At 43.6% G+C, this 23,866-nt stretch overlaps 1 protein-coding gene across 1 annotated transcript in view; it reads right to left on the reverse strand.

Annotated features, from left to right (window-relative positions):
• The window catches only part of Dnah9 (dynein axonemal heavy chain 9), a 341,793-nt gene that overhangs the window by 18,852 nt on the left and 299,075 nt on the right, over positions 1 to 23,866 (reverse strand). The window contains 5 exon segments of the mRNA XM_028869363.2: positions 440 to 631; positions 5,211 to 5,438; positions 9,799 to 9,926; positions 20,572 to 20,720; positions 23,303 to 23,496. Coding sequence (XP_028725196.1) covers positions 440 to 631; positions 5,211 to 5,438; positions 9,799 to 9,926; positions 20,572 to 20,720; positions 23,303 to 23,496 — 891 coding nt within the window.

The raw sequence follows: 23,866 nt of genomic DNA on the forward strand, positions 1-23,866 counted from the left end.
AGCAGAAGTTTCTCTGACATGGACTCGACAAAGAGGAGGCTGGCTACAGTATGAATTTGCTTTTTCTCCCCCTGGGGCCAAACCATATCCACAGGAAGAGCCGTGTGTGTCGATGAAAGCTCGGCCCCATTACCTAATCAAGTTGGGTTGGGAACTTATAATGGGGTCTCTTCCTGCCAATCCACAAGTCCCCGCTATGCTGCGAGTACATACAGGTGGTCTGATGGGCGTTTGGATGGATTCCATGGGGCTGCCAGTTTGGTTCCTTTGTTTCCTGTGCTCTGACCTCGCAGTAGTACTTCTCAGCCTTAGGTTAGTCCTGGGCTTGGAACTTCCTCATCTCACTTGTGTGGGGTCTTGGACCTTGCTCATGTCACACAACCCTTGTGTGTAGAAAGGCCACATCATAATGACCTTCACTCGTACCCTTTTGCTATACCTTTGTGTTAGCCTCCAGGAAATTGTAGAGTACATTGACAGAGATGGTAAGGTCCCCTGTGTTAAAAGGGTAGGACCGATTCCATCCCTGCGGCCCGAACTTCCGTCTTTCCGCAACCACCGCGTGAAAGTAACAGAGAGCAAAGAGGATGCTCTTGAACTCCGTCTCCCGGGAACACATTTCCAGAGTGTCCTGGAAGAGAAGCATCATTAACAATGCTGACACAGTTTCTCTTACCTTGGGTAGTCGAGGGTGTGGTGAAGATCAGCGTTCACACTAGGTAAGGTTACCGTAGTCCATGTTTAGGGTTTGATGCACGGTAAAGGGACTGACTAGTGGGGCAAGAGTTTGATATGCAGAAGAGATGAGTTTCAGTCCGGCACTTGAGCTAAAGTTCATATTTGGACTACAGTGCCTTTGGTGGATGATTTAGCTTTGTGCACATGGATTAACTATTTAGGTACCTGAGCATTGCTAATGACAACAGCAGATGGTCTGTGGGTATGAATGTTTCACTCATTCTATCAATGTCACTGTGACCCAGGTAGGTGGTGGCCCCTATAGCCTTACCTCTAAACTATGCTTTCCTGCCCATCATGGAATAGAATGTGTCCTTCCATCTCTGAGATAAGGGGCCCCTGGCTTCTGTACTGAAGAGCTTTCGAGATGAAGGAGAGGATGGGAACCAGACTCACAGCAATGAGAGATGCTGTACCATCCATGCTCCTCACCGCTCTCTACTGCCCATCGCCTGAGCAGGAGAGATCAAGCAGGAGGTAAGCAAACAGTAGGGAGAGGTGTGTGACTACAGAGCATGAGGAGGGGCAAAGATGGGGTCCACGGTGAAGGGGAGAAAGACTCAACAGAGGGGAGGAAAGAAGCAGTCACTGCTTCAGAGGAAGTTTGTGAGGTCCCACTTGGTGGACTTGGAGGAGGATGGCAGTGATGGAGGTGATGGAGGACACAGGTAAGCCTGTGTTTTGAAGGGATAGTAGGAAGGCGATCTCTGGATCCTCTGAAATTAAAAAATAAATCACATTCTATGAATGAGACTCTTTCTGTTCATTCTGGAGCAAGATGTGGTAGCCAGAGCCAAGAGGCTGCTCTCAAGGCTCCTACCACTAGATTCATTCAGGCCAGATGCTTCTTCCAGGAACCACTTGTAGGCTGTGCTCACTCAGAGCAGGGGCCACAGAGAAAACAGTGGGAGCTTCTGATATTGCTCGTGTTCCCATGGATACTCTCCTCCTGAAAATGTGGTGTCTCTGTGGTGCCTCACTGGGTCAGAGGTGGTAAGGAGGGTAAAGATATCACCTTGTGAAACATTAACAACTGTTTTCTGGAGAGAGCAATTCTCCATAAACTATAGGATGCTTTGTTACTTCTTACACATTTTTTTGGGGGGGCAGAATCTGTGGGAAAATGTCTTTAAGCACAAATGCCTTTAATGTCCAGACTGCCTGACAGTGATAAACACTCACATAAGAGTTGGAATAAAATAATCACCCCCAAATAGCATAAGTATCAGGGAAGCAGGAATGCAAAGGAGACCAAGGAATTTATCCTTCACGTGGTTAAAGTGGGCCTCTGGGGGAGCAGGGTGAATTTATGAAAGCCTCCTCTGTAAACAATGAATGGCCTCATGAATCTGTCCTTCTCAGAATGAGTTACTTAAGGTGGTTGTAAACTGTGAATGAACCTTTTGAGGCAGGGACGGAACAGCCAGGAAGAGAAAACATCTCTTCGGATTTATTCCCACTTGTGCACTATCCAAGACTGGACATCAGGAGTGCAGGGAAAGAAGCCCAGGGACAATGACCCACAGCCTGGCTGTGACAAGATGCCAGGTGTATTTCCAGATAAGGAAGTACAGCAGGTGAGGATCTACTGTCTCCCAACTGTCCAAGACCCTCAAGGCAGGACAGTTGAGAATGGTTTGCTGCTGGGCCCTTGGGTCTAGAGCCAGCTAAGTACATGCTAATGCTAATGACTTCCTCCTGTGAGGGTCCCCACCACAACTTCCACCCTCTTCCAGCCTCCCTCCCCACACCTCCTAGCACTGAGGATTGAAGCCAGAGCCTTGCTCATGTGAAGTAAGTACCCTACCACTGATTCAATCCCTATCCTTCTAAGTTAAAAAAAAAAAACCTGTATAAAATAGACAAACCATGAAACTTCCCATCATTGCCATTTTAAACGCATGGTTCATAGGCATTATGTGTGCTGCTGCTGCTGTCCAACCCTACACTTCTGAGGGCATTCTTGTTGTATGATATTTTGTTGGTGTTCTGACAAATAAAGCTTGCCTGGAGATCAGAGGACAGAGCTAGCCACTAGTTAACCATAGAGGCCAGAGAGTGGTGGCTCACATCTTTAATTCCAGCACTTGGGAGAAAGAAGCAGGAAGATCAGGAGTTCAAGACGACCCTGAGCTACACAAGATTGAATCAGTCTAAGAGAAAAACAGAGCCGGGTGGTGGTGGTGGTGGTGGTGGTGTGGTGGTGGTGGTGGTGGTGGTGGTGTGCGCAGCCTTTAATCCCAGCACTAGAAGGGTGAAGACAGGAATATAAGGTGGGTGGAGACAGGATCTGCACTCTCCTACCCCCAATTTGGTCTGATGATCCAGAGAGGTAAGAAGTCACTAATGGCTAGAGGTAAGAAGTTTCCAGTGGTGGCTGCTCTGCTTCTCTGATCTTTCAGCTTTCACCTTAATATCTGACTCCAGGGTTTTATTGTTAAGATTAATTAGGATCACTTGTCATACTCTCTATTTGGATGTAGACTTAAGCATGTACGCTCCCCATACATGGAATAGTAAAGATAAAAAATTTAGATGTCTGACCTCTGTACTCCGCACCTAGGAATTTAATTAAGTTTAATTACCTAGGGAAATGAAAGAAATTGCCCCTGACTAGGGGGAATATCCTAGCTTCTATCCTGTTTTGCAATGGGCAGGGTATTTCTTACCCAAATATCAAGCTAAAATAACGCTACAACTCCTCATAGTGTTCATCACTGTCAGGTGATATATTGGGTGTTGGAGCTAGACAGGGGTGGGGGAATGGGGGATGGGGAATGGAGGATGGGGGGTGGGGGTAGAACATGAAAAAGGAGAATGGACAAGTTTTGCTTCTCAGGCCTTGGTGCAAGCTTCCTTCTTCAGACTCTGACTTCCATGCTCTGGATGTAATATGGGGTTCAGTAAAACCTTTTGAGACTCTGCCATTGTCTTGACCATATTGTAAGTTAAAGCAGGCCCAAAGGGCTAGTAACACAGGTGGTTAATACAGACTTGCTGTGTGGGATGACTCACTTAAAGTTCCTGGTTGTGACGTGTGTGTTAGCATACACACCAGAAACTCATTGGTGACATCAGAGAGAAAGACCCTCTGACAGCTCCTAGAAACTTCTCCGTAGATACTAATAAAGCTCACTAGGGCTTCAAGATGGTCCCTTGCCCCTACACTCCTATGATGAACACCTTCATGTGTTTTCCTTCCCCAGGGAGAAGCAATGAGAAATGATGTCTTCCTGAGAGGCCAGAAGAGGCCTGAGCTGCAAACACTGCACAGAGGAGTTCAGCCACCCATGGGCCTGGCTTTAGATTTTTCTAAAAATTAACCTTTTTTGTTGGCAAACAAAATTATAGGTCATATTATGACAATTTCGTATGCACATATCATTGTATTTTCCAATATCCTCCTGCCACACTGCCCTCTCCTGGGTCTCTTTTTCCTCTTCACAGGTCCCTGCTCTTCTCTTTGCTTTCATGTCTCTCTCTCACACACAAACACAGACATACATACACACACCACACACAGACACACACACATATATAATATTTTTTCCTTGACTATGTTTTAAATAAATTCCTCCACAGCTTGAGTCTAGATTCCAATAATGGGAACTGTGCAATTCCTGAGCCCTGTGCCTTGATATTCTGAGTCTCTCTAGAGCACAACGCTCTCAAATCTGTGTGTGAGCCTCATTTTCTGGAGCGGGGACCTGGAGGTTTGCATTTCCATTGAGTCCCCAGGTGCTGCTCCTGATCCAGACACCACACTTTATAAGTTTTAGATACAGTCCAAGCCCAGCTTCCTACTACTCAACACCTAGATTATTTGATCTCTTGATGTTGAGGATAGATGCAGCTAGCCAGTGATAATAGCTAAATAGAGCATCATTCTCCTGCTTGAAGATAGGGTGCTTAGCTAATAAGTGTGTGACCTGATGTTTTACATTAATTAGAAGCATGGCAACTGGCCCCTTTTCATTTTGAAATATTAGTTAATAAACTTGCATGAAATTTCCCCTTCTTGCAAAAGAAAAGGCCTAGCCAGGCAGTGGTGGCGCACGCCTTTAATCCTAGCACTTGGGAGGCAAAGGCAGGCGGATCTTTGTGAGTTTGAGGCCAGCCTAGGCTACACAGTGAGTTCCAGGAAAGGCATAAAGCTACATAGAGAAACCCTGTCTTGAAAAAAAAAAGAAAGAAAGAAAAAGAAAGAAAGAAAGAAAGAAAGAAAGAAAGAAAGAAAGAAAGAAAGAAAGAAAGAGAAAAGACCTATCCTCAGTGCCTCGAGATATATCTAGGAACTGAGAGCTGGGAGATACTTAGTAGGCACTGGGTAGCAGTCAGTGCCAGAGGGTGCACATTTGCCCACATCAGTCAATGCTGATGGGCAGCCCCTGGCACACACTTTTTCTCCCACCGGGTTTCAATTGGCCCCTTGTGGTATGGGGAGCTCTTTACCCTTCCCTCCCAGGCAGTACCTGAGTGAAGTTGTCCAGGGCTTTGTGCAAGTTGGCATGCATGCCCGTGGGGGGCTCATTGGTGATCTTAATAGAGTTTTCCAGAATGCCCTGGGGAATGATGTGGCCTTCGGGGGAGGGTGCAGGCTCAGCACTGATGAAGACCCTGAAGTCTGGATGACTTTCCTCGCTGAGCTCCTCCAGCTTCTTCTCCAGGGTACCGAGCCACTTGGCCACCAGGTGGATGTTCTGTTGGGAAGGCAAGAGCCCCAAGTAAACATGTGCTTACATGGATGAGCAGTAAACAGTTATCAGGTGTGCAGCTAGAGGGGACACCTCATCTTTCATTAGCTTCAAATTTTGGGGGGGTAATTTTTAAATTTTAGTTAAGATATAATTACATCATTTCTCCCTTCCTTTCCCTCCTTCCAATCCTCTCCATACCATCTCCCCCACTCCCTCTCAATTCATGACCTCCTTTCTATGATTATTGTTGTTACACATACATATATACATATATACATACACATACACAATTGTATAAACATATAAATACAACCTGCCGACTCTGTTTAGTGTTGCTTGTATGTACATGATTTCAAGGCTGGCCACTAGGTCCTGGGGGCTTGTCCTGGAGAAGCCTATTCATTTCTCTCTCTCGGCAGTGGTTTGCTACCTATAGTTCCTCATCTAGGGGTGTTAGCATGACTATTGGGGTTGTCATTGTTTGGGTTTAACTTGAAGTCATTTTTTAAAAGTTGCAATAAAATAGACACAATGTAAAACCACCGCAACCACTTTTAAGAGTACAGTTATTGTTCTGGGTGGTGCTAGGGATTAATTTCAAGTCGCATGCTTTTCAGGCAAGTACTTTTTCACTTAGCTGTACCCTAGATCTGTAACATACATTTTAAAGGCTTCAGTAGACTTATGTTCACCCAGACTGCCATGTAACACATAGCCTTCAGGGACAGAAATGTCAAAAATCATGACACAGAAAGAGTTAGGGATACCAGCAATGGTGACCTCCCAGCATCACCCAGTTGAACCCTGGCCTTTGATAATCATAAATCTTCTAGCATTGTGTTCTCAGACTTGACTGACTACATGTGAATTCCCTGGAGGAGAGCTTAGCACACTGATTGCTGCCCCTTCCTTAAAGCTTCTGATTCAGTCGCTGGAGTGGAGCCTGGCCATTTGTATTTCCAACAAGCTCCCAGATGATAGCACACTGTGGGTACAGGGACTGTACTTTGAGTCTAAAATCCAATTATATTTTAAGTCTGATTCTCCAGTGCCTGGTGCCTGGATTATTTGAACTCTTCAGAACTGAAAGGGATGAACATTGCTGCAGTACCTGGGAGCTGGGAAGAAGCAGAATCTCGGGGCCCCACTCAGAATCATCACATGTTAATGGGACCCTCTAGTAAGGTGTATGCATGTTCAGGTTTGAAAGGCACTGATACAAACTCTCTCTACTGAGCTTCCTCCTCAGCAAACCATTTTGCTAATTGCCACCAAAATGATCTCCCCAAAACACAGGGAGACACTACTGTCCAAGGCCCACGAGGGTCCCCACTCTCATCACAGGTTTCTCTGTCTGTCTAGCTTTTGATCCTGTCTTTTGCTCCCAAACGTGACTCCTGTCTTTTATCAAGACCAGCACTGAGTTCTTCACACTGCTTTGGAGAAAGCACCTTTCCTTTAGTAAGTAGGTCCTTTGGCATCGTTGCAACATTTCATTATGATGAACAGATAGAAGTTCTTCAATCAATATTTGAGCAAACAGGCTTGCAGAGCCTTAAACACACAGATCAGTACACAATACAGTACAAGGACCACAGTAATTTGGCCTCTGAATGCTGCTTTCTTTTCTATAGAAAGAGAAGGAACAGTCATGCTTGCCACACTTACTTCAGAGTTTCTGCAAAGACCCAAAGGCAATGAATTTGAAAGGGCTCTTTATACTGGAAGCTGCTGTGTGAAGGTTAGTAGCAGAGGGTGAAATGAAAATTTGTTAAGGAATTCATTTAGAAGCACATGATTGAAGCAGAGTTCAATGGGCTTTCTGGAGAGCCAAGGTTCCTGTTAGGTGGCAATACCAATAAGCTAGCAGTGAATGATCCTGCAGGTACCTCAGAACTCCAAGTCCCCGACAGAACAGGACATGTTAGAGTAGGGAGGGGCTGGGAGGAAGACCCATTTCTTGTGGAAGGAACTCTGGGGAGTATTCAAGGATCCCCAGGATGTCCAGAACTTGGGAAACTCAATCCACAGCTATTACAGCCAGGAAGAGTGGAGACCTCCTGAGCCTTGGCCGGTCCCCAAGTCCTAAGAAGCCAGGTCTCCTAGGGAAGATCGCTGGCTGTTCTTGGATTGGGAGCTCAGGCAGTTTTTTCCCAGTATGTCATGGCATTATCTCAGTCACTGGAAACAGTGACCAGAACCAGAGTTTAGTGTCACAAGCTCTTGGAAGCCCTTGACTCTTGATGCCAGACTCTTCTTGAAAAGGTTATTATCTCTCAGTTTTCAAGTTTTAAAAGAGGATTGACTTCCGTGCTTTTTCCTCTTCCAGGAACTTTTTTTGGGTGGGGTGTTGAGAGAGGTTCTCACTACATAGCCCATGCTAGCCTGGAACCTGATATGTAGCCCAGGTTGGCCTCAAACTCAAGATCCTCCTACCTCTCTCACCTGACTGTTGGGGTTGCATGCGTGCGTCACCATGCTTGGTAACACCAGGTAAACATTAAAACCAGAATATCTAGGACTCTCAGGAAGATATATGTTTTGAAGAATCCTTTTCTTCTACCCCTCCTGTGCAGTTCAGACTTGTCATGTCTAGTCAACACTCACAATGTTTTACTCAAGAGGAAAAGGAGAGCCTTCAGATTGCTCAGTCTCATCCAGAGATAGTTTCCCTTGGAGATGCCCATCACCAGGGATGAAAGAGGGGCTTTGAGCTCAGACTCTGAGAGAGTACAGACAGTGCATCAACTTAAGATGTGGGGGTGCTGGGTAGCCAGTGGGTGCTAAGGAAGGAAACTCAGCTCCTTGTCTGAGGAACCTTGTTGGAGACAGAACCACAGAAACAGACTCCGGCTTCCATGGCAGCATGCTGGGTTCCTTTAGTCACCAGTGGCCAGGAGCAGGCTGGGCAGATGAGTCTGCTGGCCGACATGGGGATTGTATCTCCCGGCACATGGAGGAAGTGGGGCCTCCAGCTGTTGGCACTGTTTCTCCTGGGATTCCCACTGCTCCCGAGAAAGGAGTTTCAGGGAATGGCAGATCTCTCAGCTGCCGGGCTCCCCATAAATAAGAGGATAATTAAGGAGAAATCAGCAGCAAGATGCGGGGGAGTAATCAGGATTGATGAAGTTCCTGGTAATGAAGTCAGGATGGGTGGATGACTGGATCTTGCAGCTATTCTTTCTCTAGTTTTCCTCATTAATTCTGTCACCCAACAGGTTTTGAAAATGCACGTTATATATTTTAATCGTATTTACCCTCACTGTTATTCTCTTGTTACCCTCTCATACCCAATAGGCTTTCTAAAAAAACGATTTATTTATTTATTTATTTATTCATTTATTTATTTATTTATTTATTGTGGTGTGTGTGTGTGAAAGCGTGTGTGTGTGTGTGAGTGAGTGTGTGTGTGTGTGTGTGTGTGTGTGTGTGTGTGTGTGAGAGAGAGAGAGAGAGAGAGAGAGAGAGAGAGAGAGAGAGAGAGAGAGAGAGAGAGGTATATATGCATACAGGTGCCTGCAGAGTCCAGAAGAGGTGTCACAGGCACTTGACATAGGTATGGACCTCTGGTCCTCTGATCAAGCACTCTTAACCATCTCATCATCTCTCTACCCTTCCCTCAGAGGCTTTTGCTTTGCAGTTTAAGGCGGTGATCTTGATGGTAAAGGTGAATAAGAAACATCATTTTCTCTAAGAAAATTTGGTGAAGAACATGTCATAACAAATCAGTCAACACGCCAATGGAGGCCCTGATAGGATTGACTGCAGAGTGCTTTCAGAGAAAAGAATAATAAGCTGTTGTTTCTGACTCAGCCACAGTTTCTAAATGAGCTGCATGGGGGACAGGCTTCGGGAGGAGGGTGGTAGCTCTTTCCTCTCCCCCTTGTTCCATGGAATCACAGCAGTAGGTTTCCACATTTCCAGATCCCAGCATGAGCTCCCAAGGGAGAAGCTAACTTTTTGTCTTGAGGTAACTCAGAACTTATCACACAACAGAAAAAAAGAACAGAGAGGAAAGTACCATGGCATTCACAGGAAGAGATCTGCCACTGAAAGTATCCAGCTGCTATGGCCTTTAATCCAATGCTAATTTCTTGAGCGCACATCAGAGTGGAATCTACTTCCTTTAGTGAGTAGAACTCAGAACTGTTTGGAGACACTGGGAGAGTAGGTGTGGGGAAGAAGAGTCATAGAGGATGTGAGACTGAGCAGAGTTAGAGCAGGTAGGAAGTCAAGGGGAAAATGTCACGGAGGAGCAGGTGGGTAAGAGGGTCAGAGGGCACAGGAAGCCCAGGGTCTATGGGACACAGCCTGAACAGACACAAAGGCAAGAATGATCCAGATGTGGGCAGAGGGGTTGTACCTGCAGAATAACCCAGTGACCTTTCTTGGCTGCCAGGTCCAGTGCAGCCTCAGCAACTACCTCTTGTCCTTGCCCCAGAGACACGTTGTGGAAGTTCCGATTGTTGAATGTATATCCAAGTTTCTTTCCTAAAACAAGCATGGCATTGTTAGTATCATTTTTTGAGTCGAATCATCCGTGCTGCTGTTCCTAAGAACTGTCCCCAGGTGTCATCCCTCAAACCCAGGTATACCTGGACCCAGACCCAAGCTTCATATTGTCTTTCTCTTTCATAGGAGGCTAAATCTTTCCAATGTGCAATCTCAGATAAAAGGAAACATTTGTCTACATCCAAATCACCTCACCCCTGCTTCATCAGCTAACCCTCAAGAATGGTTTGGGGCCATTGACATTCTCTTACACAGTCCCTACTTGAAGACGGGGCATTCATTGGTCCACAAAGGACTGATATAAAAAAGGTAAAGGGCAGTCATGTGGCTATGTTCCCTTCTGAATATATCTAGTCTTCTTTGGGACTTTCCAGAAAGGTGTGGGCAGAATTCAGTCAGTCCTGGCTTCCCTTCTATCAGCCTCCTCCTTTACTATCTACACTACATAGAAAGTTTTGCATTATCCTTGCATGTAAGAAAGTAAAGAGAAGAAAGAGAGAAAACAAGAACAGGGTGAATGTTTTGGTGTGAATGTTACATTGTACTGTTAGTGTAGGAAACAAGATATAATAATAATAATACATTATCATAGCCACACCACAGGAGCAAGACCAATGCCATGGACTTGCTCTTGAAGCCTAAAGACAATTGAACCTAAAAAATGACCTTAATATAGAGGACCTATTCTGTTTATACATTAGCTGTTAGCACAATCCAATGAAGTTTAGGAAAGGTTTATGTCATTCTTTACATTAAAAGATCATAAAACTGTGTAATACCATGAAGAAATCATTGAACAATTTTTCTGGGAAGGTAAAATAGAGGAAGGAGAAGATAATTTTAAAAAGAGAAAAGAATAAAAAGCTGTATAAAAATTTTTTTACTTCCAGAAGAACTAAAATTATAGATATAATTTGATACTCATGCAAGAAAGCTTTGAAAAGAAAACAGTTTATATTGGATAGTTCTTTTAAATACTAAAAAGTATGTGTACTTTCCTTCAACCGTCTACAAGTAGGATGATGAGTTTTTATATTGAGAAATAGTTACTATAGATTCGACTGAGATGAACCCAAGAAATACCTTTATTAAATTCAATAAATCCTAGCTGGCAAGCATTTGATGTCAGCTTTGGAACTGGGGAGATAAACAACTAATTCCAGAGCAAACACCAGGATAAAAGGTTCAGGGATTATTAGATGGCTTTCGTGATTTTTTGTTGTTGTTGTTCACAAAGGAGCCTATTTATTTCCTTTATTCGCTGGAGAAGGATATGGGGAAAGAGGCGCTTAATAAAGATTAGTTGGAAAACGACAGACTGGAGGGGTCGTGGTGAGACAAAGCTTGGTATTGCAGAGTGAGCTCAGACCAATCTGCATCAATCCAGGCTGACAGAAAAGAAATGGATCTTGTAAGTGGTAGGAAGGGGACAATTGATGGGGCTCTGTTTACTCCACACTCAGCTGACTATATCAGACATGAGCCTTGTGGTGTGTGAAGTGGACTTTCAGAGTCTTTTCATTCACAGTTGGGAGGCCCACAGGTACCGCGTAGGTCATTAGCAAGTTTCCCATGGTATTAATATTCCATGCTCACCTTACTGTGTGTGACCCACTTTCCTGTTTCTGACCTGTCTACCTCCCTCAGTGGCTATGTCACCTGCAAGTACTGTAGACCCCATTTATCTTCTCCTAGGGTGCTTCATCTACCTACCGTCTCTGTGAGGATCCCACAGCTCCAGCAGCCCACTCTCAAATGTCATGTACTTATGATGTTCTGAGAAAGGGGAATGTGTTTCTAGAATTCTCTTGCTACTTGCTAGAATCCCCCTCCCCTTTAATACATGTATCTTTTGGCTACTAACTTGTGTGTTCTGTGCTTTCTGCTGGCTTCCTGGTGAGACTGACTTTTATGAAGGACTTAACTTGGTCCCTGTTTCACCATTGTTATTAATGCCATTATAGATGAGTTAGCTAACATCCGCCTTCATGCCTCCTTATTTTCTTCAACGGTAGAGAACTTACCTTGGCCCCATTGCTGCTACCCCTCCCAAGGGCTGCACCCAGGATGTTCCCATCACTGAGAACTGTTGCCATGGCTAAGCTATTATCCTTATGCAGCCTCAAGACTATCACAGCTGACTCCCAGGTTCAATCTGATTTCCTCTCTACCAATGACTGTCCTTCAATCAAATGGCCAGGTTACCGGCTCCTCCATTTTCCCCTTATCTTCACCTTTACCACTTTCACTTAGTTTAATACGTATCTAATAATGCTGAATTTGGACCATGATCTCATAAAATCTTCAACTCCACTGTTTCCTTCTCCATCTTCACTTTGGAACCTTTAGACACCTTTAGCTCTATGTGAATTCAAACATTAGTAAAAGAGAAAAGTGACAAATGCCTTTGGTGAATTGGTATTACCACAAGCTCATGGCCCTCGCCTCAATGCTCTTGGAAAAGCTTTTCACGCATTCAGATGTTAGCCATGGCATCCCTCCTCTCTGTTTTTGGGCCTCCTTTCTATTGCCAGCAAATCACTTTACCCTCCCCTCTCTCGTATGCCCCCCCTCTGGCAGGAACCCCTTCAATTGGTTGCCACTGTATCTCCTCCTGTGCACATCCCCCCTTAATAGAAGAGGCACCCTCTTTCTGCTCATCAGTCTGTTCTCTAAGTATTGTCTCTTCGTATATCTTCAACTTCTCTCTCTCTTCACCCTCTCACTCCCTGGCACATGAACACACAGTTCTCTCACCACCAAAAAAAACCAATACTGCATCCATCCTCACTGCCCTCTGGAGGCCAGTCGTCGCCAGTCTAACTCATGCTTCCCTGCCTCTCCAAGGCAAGAGAACTGGGCGAGGAATGGGGAAGAGAGACCTAAGCAACCTATGGCTAATCTGGTTGCAAAGACAGTGGATGAAACCTTTGTCTCTGAACTTACCTGTGGCAGCCTCCCCCAATCTATAAGAGCTTGCCATTCTGAACACACAAGAGGATGCAGAAGAAGCCAGAGGCGGGGCAGACCGCTGCTTTCTGATCACCAAACAGAAGCAGCTGAACTCATTTTCTCGGAGCCAAGTACTTGGACAGAGGAGAAAGGGTCCCAACAAGACCCTGCTACAGACGCATGAAAGACTGGAGAAGAGGCTTGTGTGAAGATGAAGATGAAGCTGGCTTTGATGGACGTGACGGGATGCGGGGAAGGAGCGCACTGCGCCGCCTCAGAGAACAGAAGCTGCGTCTCCGTCATTATCCTGCTGTACATGCTGGTTCGCTTTTAACTTTTCAAAGTCTTCTCACATCAGAGATTTCATTCTTATCCCCACAGTCACCCAAGGGGCTAGGGAGGCATGTTAGGTGATAGAAAACAGGGAGGAAAGAGGGAATAATGTGCAAAGGAAGAGATGAGAAAAGAGAGAGGCCAAGTAAAAGTAAGGTGCTGTTAAGGGATTAATCAGAGTTTGCAAGGAGAGTCGCAATGGGGTGGGAGAGTTCATGTTCAAGAGGTTAAGAAGTACAGATCCAAGTCTCTCTTCCTCTCCCTGGTCCTCATCCCCATCTAATTTGTCTTCCTATTTGTCCTCCTCCTCCTCTTCCTTCCCCCTCCTTCCTTCTCGATCCTGTTCCACAGTGTTCAGGGTAGGGCATCCTGGAGGAGTCTGAGTGGCCCGAAGGACCAGAAAAGTATAGACTCCTAGCCAAGGATCAGAGGCAAGCTTTGGCTGCTGAGCTGACTCATAGATCTCTTAGTATGAGGAAACATGCATTTCAGCAGAGAAGTAGATGAAGGCAAGAAAACAAGTCTTCACTCTGACTTTCGGGGTTTTAAACACCCAGTGCTCATAACTACCACAGTAAAACAAAGGAGAAAATCAATGTAAGAGTTAAGAGTATAAACCAGTTGCCTAAGGATGCGAGGGGATACTAATATTTTAAGGGTCTAAGCAGAGGAATATGATGAATCATCTGATGAGCCCCAGTTCTCATTAGGAATCCACACGACTGACCCAAGCAGTTTCACCAACCACCATCAGTACTGGCATATTAAGTACTGTCTCCTTGCTTTGTTTCACAGGCCCATCAGACAAACTGATTAGATTCAAGAAATGGGAAATGTGTAGGCCCAGAATCTATGTCTAAATGGGGAAATTAGAAAATAAATCAAACCATCAAGAAGTCAGGCAGGGACGTAAGAAAAAAGAGAGGGGCACAGGTGCCTAAGTGATCTCCTGTTGATGAACAGCAATGTGCTTCTAGAAGTATGCATTAAGATGATGCCAAGGGCAAGGCTGAGGCAAGGCAGCCAGAGACAGATAAACAATGTAGATCGGGCAGGGGCCAATCTGCCTGAGATGACGGGAAGCTTCAAATAACATGATGGAATAGTTGGAGGTCAATTGGCTAAGAACAAAATTGCTCATAAACAGAGTATATGAAAGCTTTCAAAGGGAGAATGGGGAATGAAAATGAGGAACTAAATTTATTCATCTGAAACCAACAAAGCCTCTGTGGATAGAAGGAAGGCAGAGTTCTGTAAATGTATGGAAGTCAGGACTACTGCAGTTATGATAAATGTCTTACAATATTCATTCATTAATTCATTTAACAAATATTTACTGAATGTATTTTCTGTGCTAGTCACATTGTGAGACTCTGGTAAGATGAGCACCAAGATGACATGGTTTCTGACCCCAAGGTTCTTAGTGACAAGCGGGCAGGCAAACATAACATCCGGCAATGAAAGAATGATTAAATTAGAATTGTATTAAGTGCTGTGACACAAACATAGAGAGTGCCATGAGACTGCATAATGGAAAAATCAAATGGTTATGCAATGATAAAGTCAGGATAAGCTGATCTTTGTAGGATAAGTGTGGTGGTTTGAAGAAAAATGGCCCCCAAAGAGCCACTATGAGGAGGTGTGGCCTTGTTGGAGTAGGTGTGGCCTTGTTGGAGGAAGTGTATCACTGTGGAGGCATGCTTTGAGGTCTCATATATGCTCAAATCACACCCAGTGAGATAGTCCACTTCTTGTTACCTTTGGATCAAGATACAGAATTCTCCAGCCCCATGTCTGCCTGCATGCTGCCATACTCCCTGTCATGATGATAATGGACTAAATTTCTGAACTGTAAGCCATCACCCTAACTCAATGTTTTTTTCCTTTATAAGAGTTGCCATGGTCATGGTGTCTCTTCACAGCAATAGAAACCCTAACTAAGATAATGAATAAATACTGCACTGTTGAGAAGATTTCATATGAAAAGAGAGCCATTTGCTGAAATGCTTACAATATGGTCAAGGATCTAAAAGAGGGAGTCTGGAGGCAGGTAAGATTCAAATCTAGACAGAAAGGCCAGGTCCTACAGGCTACATCGATCATGTGAAGGATGTTTGACTTAACCTTTAGGGAGTCCAGGAGAACATTTTAAGGAGCAGAGTGATATTAAAGGATTTAAGATTTAGCAAGGGGACTCTGCTCATAGAGTAGCAAAGGATTTTCTGGGGAGGAGGGCAGAAATGAGTCAGGAGGTCATCTTGATAAATCCAGTGAGAGATTATGGCCATTCAGCAGAAGCCAAAGAAAAATCGAGACAGTTTGATAGGGCTGGGGAAGGGCTATTTAAGATGACCTATTCCTTCTTGGTAACTTATGGTGGCATTCACCAAAAGTAATAGAGTGAAGCTAGAGAAAGATGTGACCCTCCCTTGAACAGACATGCCTCAAGCTGATCAGATGAGTGAAAAGGACCCACAGGTAGACACAGCTCATGAGAGAACGGAACATAGAGCAGATGATCCCAAAGTTCCCAGGGGATAAGAATGGGTCACCAACTGAGAAAGCTACAGACAAAATCAGCTTCTAGAATATAGCAGATTCATGTAGCCAAAGTTCTAAGTAGAAATCATTTGGTACCCAGAAAAATTATCAAAGAAATCTGGGGTCAAGCAAGCATTCAGAAATGTTATTTCCTAGGATTCTTTCCTGATGATGTGTGCCAGCAAAATGAAGATGGGAAATAAGAAATAAGTAGGATTAAAATATATATAATTAAGGTAGAATGTCAAGAAAATAAACCCAGGGATATCAGCTTCCTAGAAAGCTAAAATAGAATTCATTCATATTGTAAGAAGATGCTAATGACTCTAGTAAGAATGCCTTCTAGAGTAAAAAGAATGCCTTTCAATGCATAGAATGAGCATGAAGCCAGTGATAATTATAAATGATATTTATTTCTTTTCTCAAGGGAATTTGCAACTCCAGGAAAAAGTGGAAGCTCTCAAAGAAAAATCTCCATTTACATACGAAACAAAGTGGAACTTCACATGGGTTTAAACACCTGTAAAATATCCCTTCTGAGGATATCTAGAGATCATAACATTAAACCAAAAACCAGAGAATATGAGTGTGCTGGCTAGTTTTTAAGTCAACGTAACACAGGCTTCAGTCATTTTGGAAGATGGAACCTCAGTTGAGGAAATGCCCCCATAGATTGCCTATGGAGAAGTCTGTGGTGCATATTCCTGATTGATGATAGATGTGAGTGGGCATCCCACAGGGAGTAGTGTCACCACCCTGGGTGGTCCTGGTATAAGAAAGCAGGCTGAGCAAGGCATGTGGAACAAGCCAGGAAACAGCACTCCTCCATAGCCTCTGCTTCAGCTCCTGTCTCCAGGTTCCTGCCCTTTTGGACTGCCTTTGATGATCAACTGTGACATGGAAGAGTAAGCAAAATAAACCTTTTCCTACCAAAGTTGCTTTTGATTATGGTGTTCCAACACAGGAATAGAGACCCTAATTAAGTCAGTGGGCCAGTGAGATGGCTTTGACTCCACCCACTCCATGAAGTTGTCCTTGACGTCTACATTTGCCAGTGGCCCATATGTTCACTCCCCAGTATCATGTGCATGTGTCTCACTGTTTGTCTCAGAGGAGGACTTTTCTATTAACTAGGATAGGGCTATTTATTATTTTCAAGTTTAAATGTGAACACAATAGATCGGGCATGTATAGAATTGATGATAGGAACAGAGGAAAATGACCATACACTTGGCCTTGATTATGGAAAAAGAAAATCACAGCTTCACAGTTGAAAAAAATGGAAGCCTTAGCTTGTATAGAGGGAAGTTAAGAAGAATTATCTAGGGTTTGTGGAGCAAAATATTTCTTTGGGGCTGAGGAGATGGCTTAGTTGGTTAAATGTTTGCCATGCAAGCTTGAGGACCTGAGTTCAATTCCTAGAGCCTACATAAACATGTTTGTAATCCTACTGCTGATAAGGCAGAGATGGTTTGATTCCTGGGGCCCACTGGCCAGCCAGCCTAGCCTATTTGGTGAACTTCAGGCCAATGACAGACTATATTAGTCTTTTTTTTTTTCTTTTTCTATTGCTGGGATAAGACACCATGACCACAGCAACTTATCAAAGAATGAGTTTAATTGGGCTGACAGATCTAGAGGGTTAGAGTCCATGATAATGGAATGAAGTCATGGTAGCCGCTGAGAACTCATATCTTGGTTCACAAACAGGAAGTAGAGAGCACACTAAAAATGGCAGAGTACATAAGGAATGGCACAAGTCTTTTGAAACTCCAAAGCTCACTCCCAGTGACACACCTCCTCCAACTAGGCCTCACCTCCTAATCCTTCTCAAACAGTCCTACCAACTGGGGACCAAGTATTCAGACACATGAGCCTGTAGGGGCCATTCTCATTCAACACAGAGATCCTGTCTTAAAAAAAACAAGATGGATGGCTCATGAGAAATGACATCTGAGGTTGACCTCTGACCTGCACAAACACATGCACTCACATGGACACATACCTGCACACACACACACACACACACACACACACACACACACACACACACACAAAACTAAGTTTTAGACTAGTGTATATATATATATATATATATATATATATATATATATGCCATGGAGGAACTGAACATTTTAATACAGATATCATTAGAGACATGTTTATTTACCAACAAATTACAGGACTTTGATGACATGACCAAGGGACTGAAAGAAAGAAAGTACTGAAACTTACTCAGTGAGAAAATTGAAACTTAGACTAGACATAAAATGGCAAGGAGACTGAACTTTTAATTTTAGAACTTCCTGTCTAGAAAAGCTCAAGCTCAATGGCTTCCTCACTGAGTTCTCCCAAACATTAATAGACATGGAAGCTAGGTCCCATCATTTGGGTATTTCCCCAGGGTCTAAGTGACTGGAGGCCTGGTATCCAGAATGGCATTATTGGGAGGTGCTGTGGAACTTTTAAGAGGTGGGACATAGTGAGAGGTCCTTGGGTCATTGAGTGGTCCACCCTTGAGCTCTCTGAGAAGACTGTCATACCTCCAGTAAGCCTGGCCTCTCCTTTCTTTTTCGATGCCTGCATCTGTGATTCTCTCCCCCCTCCCCGCCCCCATTTATAATCCAGGACTCCATCATGGGCTTTCACCAGAGCCTACACTGTTCAGTTTGGACTTTCCACCTCAAAGATGAGTACACCTCTTTTTCTTAATGATGTTAGCTGCCTCAAGTATTTTGTTGTGATGATGAAAATGTGATGAATCCATCAATCCTTCACAAAATCTTACACATACACACACACACACACACACACACACACAGACACACACACACCAAAACAAGAGGAGGGAATACTTCCAAATTTAGTCAAATAAATAGATTCCTAGAATTATTCTGTAACTAAAACGAGACAAAGTTTAAGGAAAAGGTAAGCCAATATCCTTGATGAAGATACTCACCAATATCCTTTAACAAAATACTGGCAAACTGAATCTAGTAACGTAGGGAATGAATTAAATAGTGGGATCAATTTGAGATCCTTAGAAGGCAAGGTTGGTTTAATTAAACAAACAAGCAATGTAACATGTTGTATTCATACACTGAAGAAAAATAACCTGCATTATCACCTCACTAGAAGAAGATCAAACATTTGACAAAATCTAACATGTTTTCACAATTAAAGAAAAACTATAACAAGTAAGAAATAAACAGCTTCCTGGGTATGATGAAAGATGTCTACAAAAGACTCACAGCTATCACAATCAATGGGGAAGGTTGAAAGTCTTCCTTCTCCTAAGACCAGGAACAAGATAAAGATACCTAAATTAGCCAATTTTATTCAACATCACACTGAAATTCTTATCAGGGCAATCAGGAAAGAAAAAAAAAAGAAAACATTTAGACTGCAAAAGATATTATCTCTACTTGTAGAGGCCAAAGTCTTATATTTAGAAAATTGTGTGTATATGTATGTATGTATGTGTATGTATATGTGTATTTGCATGTATGTATGTATGTATATATGTGTATATGTATTTGTATATATGTGTGTATATGTATATATATGTATGTGTGCATTACATGTATATATTATGTGTGTATGTGTATATGTGTGTTGGTGTGTGTATGTGTGTATGTGTGTCTGTGTGCATGTGTAGGAAATCTAGTATCTAGAAAACCTTAAGCATCTCCGTCATAAGAACACAAGACCCAACTGACAAGTTTAGGAACTTTTCTAACAAAAATTTATATATAAAATTTTACCACCAATGAAATTGAAATTAAGAAAATGAATTTATATACAATATAATGAACATAAATGAAAGATATGTACTCTACAAACTGTGCAATACTGTTCAAAAAGGAACAAAATTTTAAAAATTACATAGAAAGAGAGTCCATGTTCCATGTGTTAGAGCACCTCATATTGTTAAGTTAGCCACATGTCCTCAGTTGACTTACATGGTAATCACAGAAATCCCTACTGAAATCTGAATGGACTTCTCTTTAGTTTTTACAGAACTTGACAAGCTAATTTTAAAAGTTGTGTGGAAATACAACAGAGTACAAGGACCTGAAACAATCTTAAAGAAAAATGTTGGCAGACTGATTTCCTGACTTAAAATTTTACCATACAGCTCTAATGTCAGTATTGCAGTTGGCATGCAGAGAACATACATAGATCAACAAAATAGACTAATAGTCCCCAAACAAGCACTTATACTTACGATCAATTAAAAAAAATACTTATTGTTATCTTTATTTATGTGTATGCATCTGTGTGAGTGTATGCTAGTGTGGTGCCTGTGGAGGCCAGAATAGGTCATCACATTTCCTGGACCTAGGATTCCAGGTGTTTGTGAATCATTTGATGTAGGTGCTGGGAACTGAACTCAGGTCCTCTGCAAAAGCAGCAAGTACTCTTAACTGCTGACCTGACCCACTTTTCCTGCTCCAGGCAAACTTCACTTGACAGGGGTTCCCAGGAAATTTAATCTTTCCAAAAACTGATTCTGAGACAAGGTATCTACAGACCAAAGGACAAAATTGGATGGCCTATTCATACTATATACAACATGAATCACAGGTCTACACAGAATGGCTAAAAAGAAATCCAATCTTCTCTCTGGTTCATGATGCTGTGGCTTTGCTTTAGCAATAAGGCTGACTTCTGTCTGGCCTGGAAAGGTAGAGTTTTGCACAGTGAACCTTGAATGTAGAAAAGAGGAAGCAATAGTCCTGAAGAATGGAAGGCCATGGATTATTGCAGCCTTGCCTCCAAAGCAAGCTTTGCTTACCGTGGTTTTCCACATCCTTCAGTGGGTCCACCCCCGGAGACAGGATGAAAAACATGGGAGTGGCTGGTCCTGACTCTTCAAAAGAGGCTACAAAATCGAGTGCTCTTCCCATTACATATTTGCTTCCTAACTTCTCCTCAACAAAGTCTCTGCAGGAGGAGATAAGCACGTGTGTCATAACATTTGAGAAACACAGGCTTCTAGAAATGAAAAGACATGTTCAAGCTCATGGGATTGACAGTTAAAGAGTTACTGGCTCCAACTTCACAACTTGTCAACACTTACTGTTTGTACTGCTAGTTCCAAGCCACGCATCTAGATCTGGGCTCCTGACAGCTCTCTACCCAGACCAGTGCTGCCTCCCTTGTAGACCTGGTCTCTTTTCACATCATCTCATCCTTTTGGAGACAGTTAGGACCAATGTCTTTGAATGACTATGGGCAGCTAAATCTAACCTACTCTATATCCCTGCAATGTGCCAACACATCCGACATTTAAGGTCCCACAGGACTCTGACACTTCACTGGGTTTTCTTCCACTCCTGCCCACCATGTTCTTTTCCAAAGTGTCCCATTTTGTGTGAAACAAATCCTCCCAGCTTACTAGATGTCTGGACATACTCCTGACATTCGTGGATCCTTCCACTATTCCCCAAGATATAGCTTCTCTTGTATCCTTCTCAGATGGGCTTGCACTAGATGGATCTCAGTGTGGGCAGCGGCCACATAATGTTCTCTGTCTAATAGTTATCTTCACATCAACACCTTTCCACTTGTGTGGCTCCACTGAGACTCATTTTTCCGGGCTGTATCACCACTAGCCATGCACACCAGTACCATCTATTATTCCATTTTGTACTTTTCCCACTCACTCAACACTTGGGTTCTTGGCTCATGAACTTTCCTCCAGCCTGAGTGACATCAATATCTGGGTGGACAGAACTCAAACCAATTGATTTTCATCCCTTACCCCCTCCTCTACCCAGTTCATGGCAATCCTTAATGTATGTCATTACTTGGGAATTTTTTGTAAGTCTGAAATAGCCAATTCTCAATCCAAAATCTTCAATCCTTACAGTTATTGATATCTTTATCTCAACAAGCCTTTGCCTGAGTGAGTGCCATGAAAGTACAGGAATTTCAATTTCTTGGCCCCTCTGATGGTTTCCCATCAGCCAATTCTTCTTCTCACTTCTTCCCTATCTAGCATAGATGCTGTGTCTTATAATTCCTTTCCTTAAAAAGTAATGCCCTTAGGTATAATAAATTTACCAAGTTGTGCAACCTTCTTGACAGTCCAGTATTAGAATATTTTCATTGCACCAGGGAGAACTTTTACATTCAGATACTTTCCAAGTGGCTGCTAGGCTGCTTTCTGCCTCTGTAGACTCCATGGCCTTTGACTTCTAATCATATCCCAACCTGCCTTTCCAAACTCTTATTTCACTGCTTTGAAGTTAATGGAACTTTAGCCTAGGAGCCTTGTACCTCTGACTCTTACATCTATGGGGGAAAAACATCCAATGGGGATATCTGACACCACTACAAGTGTAGCTTTGGGATTTTTTTTTTTGCATTTCCCTGGCCATACTTCTGTCTTATTTCTTCTTGGCTTCCCTCCATCCCTCCATCATTTGCTCCCCCCTCTCCTGTTCTTTCTCTCTTTTGAGACAGGGTCTCCTATATCCCAGGCTGGCCTCAAACTTGCTATGAAGCCAAGGATGACCTTGAACTTCTGATGATCCTCCTGCCTCTACCTCCTGAGTGCTGGGATTAGAGGCTTGTGCCACCATACCCAGTTTATGTGGCACTGGGGATTTAGCTGTGGGCTGCACGCATGCTAGGCAAGCATTATGCCAGCTGAGCTATATCTCTATCCCCTTCTTTCTCATTTTCACAGATTCTTGTTCTTTTTTTTTTTTGCATATGTGTGCATGGATGCATGTTCACATACATGTGGGTGCATGCATAGGTATGAGTGCACGTGCATATGTGTGCATGTCCTTGTGGAGGGCCAAAGTTGACATTAAACAGCTTCTTCAATTGCTCCTCATCTTACATACTGAGACGGGGTCTCTCACTGATACCCAGACCTCACTGATTCTGACTAGCTGGCTTTGGCTTGCTCTAGGGAATCCCTGTCTGCGCCCATTCACTGGGCCTATAGGAAGGCTGTCACACCCATCCAGCATGTGTGTGGGTTCTGAGGTTCCAGAGTCTGGTCCTCACACTTGCCTGGTATGCATTACCATCTCTCTAGCCACAGACCTCTTTTCAAGCCCTCTCCATTCTCTGATTTTAACTCCATGTAGCTGATTATCCTACTTGTCAGAGAAGTTAGAAGTCAAATATCCTTATTGATTCTTTGCCATCTATTTATCAAAGGATATAACCACCTCACTCTCTGTTTCTGTGATGCTAAAAGTAGACTCTCCACATGCTTTCTGGATCCCTCCATCTTTCTTCATATTATTGGTGATTGGCATCTTTTTCAATGCTGAGATTGATGAGTATCTCCCTTCCCCCAAACTTTCTATTAAGACATCAAGACAACCAATGGCATACCTAAAACAGATGCCATACCCAAGTCAACTGGTCTCATGGGTTTTAGTCTTGGTACAAAGGTGCTCATTACTATATGAACATGGCCTTGAAGTTCGGCTATGCCAGCCTGGTCTTCCTAAGATTGCCCTGTACACATGCCCTCCCAGAGCCTGTGGCCTGCCCCCTACCGCATGGCATAGGTCATCCGGTCAGGCCTCATGACCCTCATCATGCAGAGGCGCTGCAGGGCTGACTTGTTCTTCCAGTCCTGGGGGAACTTCTCCTTCTCGGGACACTCGGACTCCACAAACTTTTTCCAGCTTTTGGCAGAGCCTTCAATGTCTCGATCCAGATTGCAGAATTCTTCCATTGATGAAAGGGCCTAGGGGATGTCAGAGAATCTTGTTCTAAAATGCAGTTTCTCTAGACAGCTGTGCATCGGGGGCAGAGGGCTGAGAGGCAAGAGGCATTCTTTGCACAAACAGGTCTCATCCATAGTCTGGTCTGGAGTCTTGGTTCTCCCTCTAGAAAAAGTCAAGGAAGAGGAAGACAATACGCAAGCTCATCCATAACACACTGCCTGCCAATACCATACAGCGGTTGCAAATAAAATGTTTGTGACTGGGTCACACCCAGCAGCATACTGTTCCATGGGAAATGGGTCAAAGTAGGTGCTGCAGTTTTTGAGGTCCCAGAGCCCCGACACCTAAGCCAGAGAGGCTTCCTTACATTTTCACACTCACTGTACCACC

The sequence above is a fragment of the Peromyscus leucopus genome, chromosome 8b, assembly GCF_004664715.2.
Source record: "Peromyscus leucopus breed LL Stock chromosome 8b, UCI_PerLeu_2.1, whole genome shotgun sequence".
Taxonomy (NCBI): Eukaryota; Metazoa; Chordata; class Mammalia; order Rodentia; family Cricetidae; genus Peromyscus; species Peromyscus leucopus.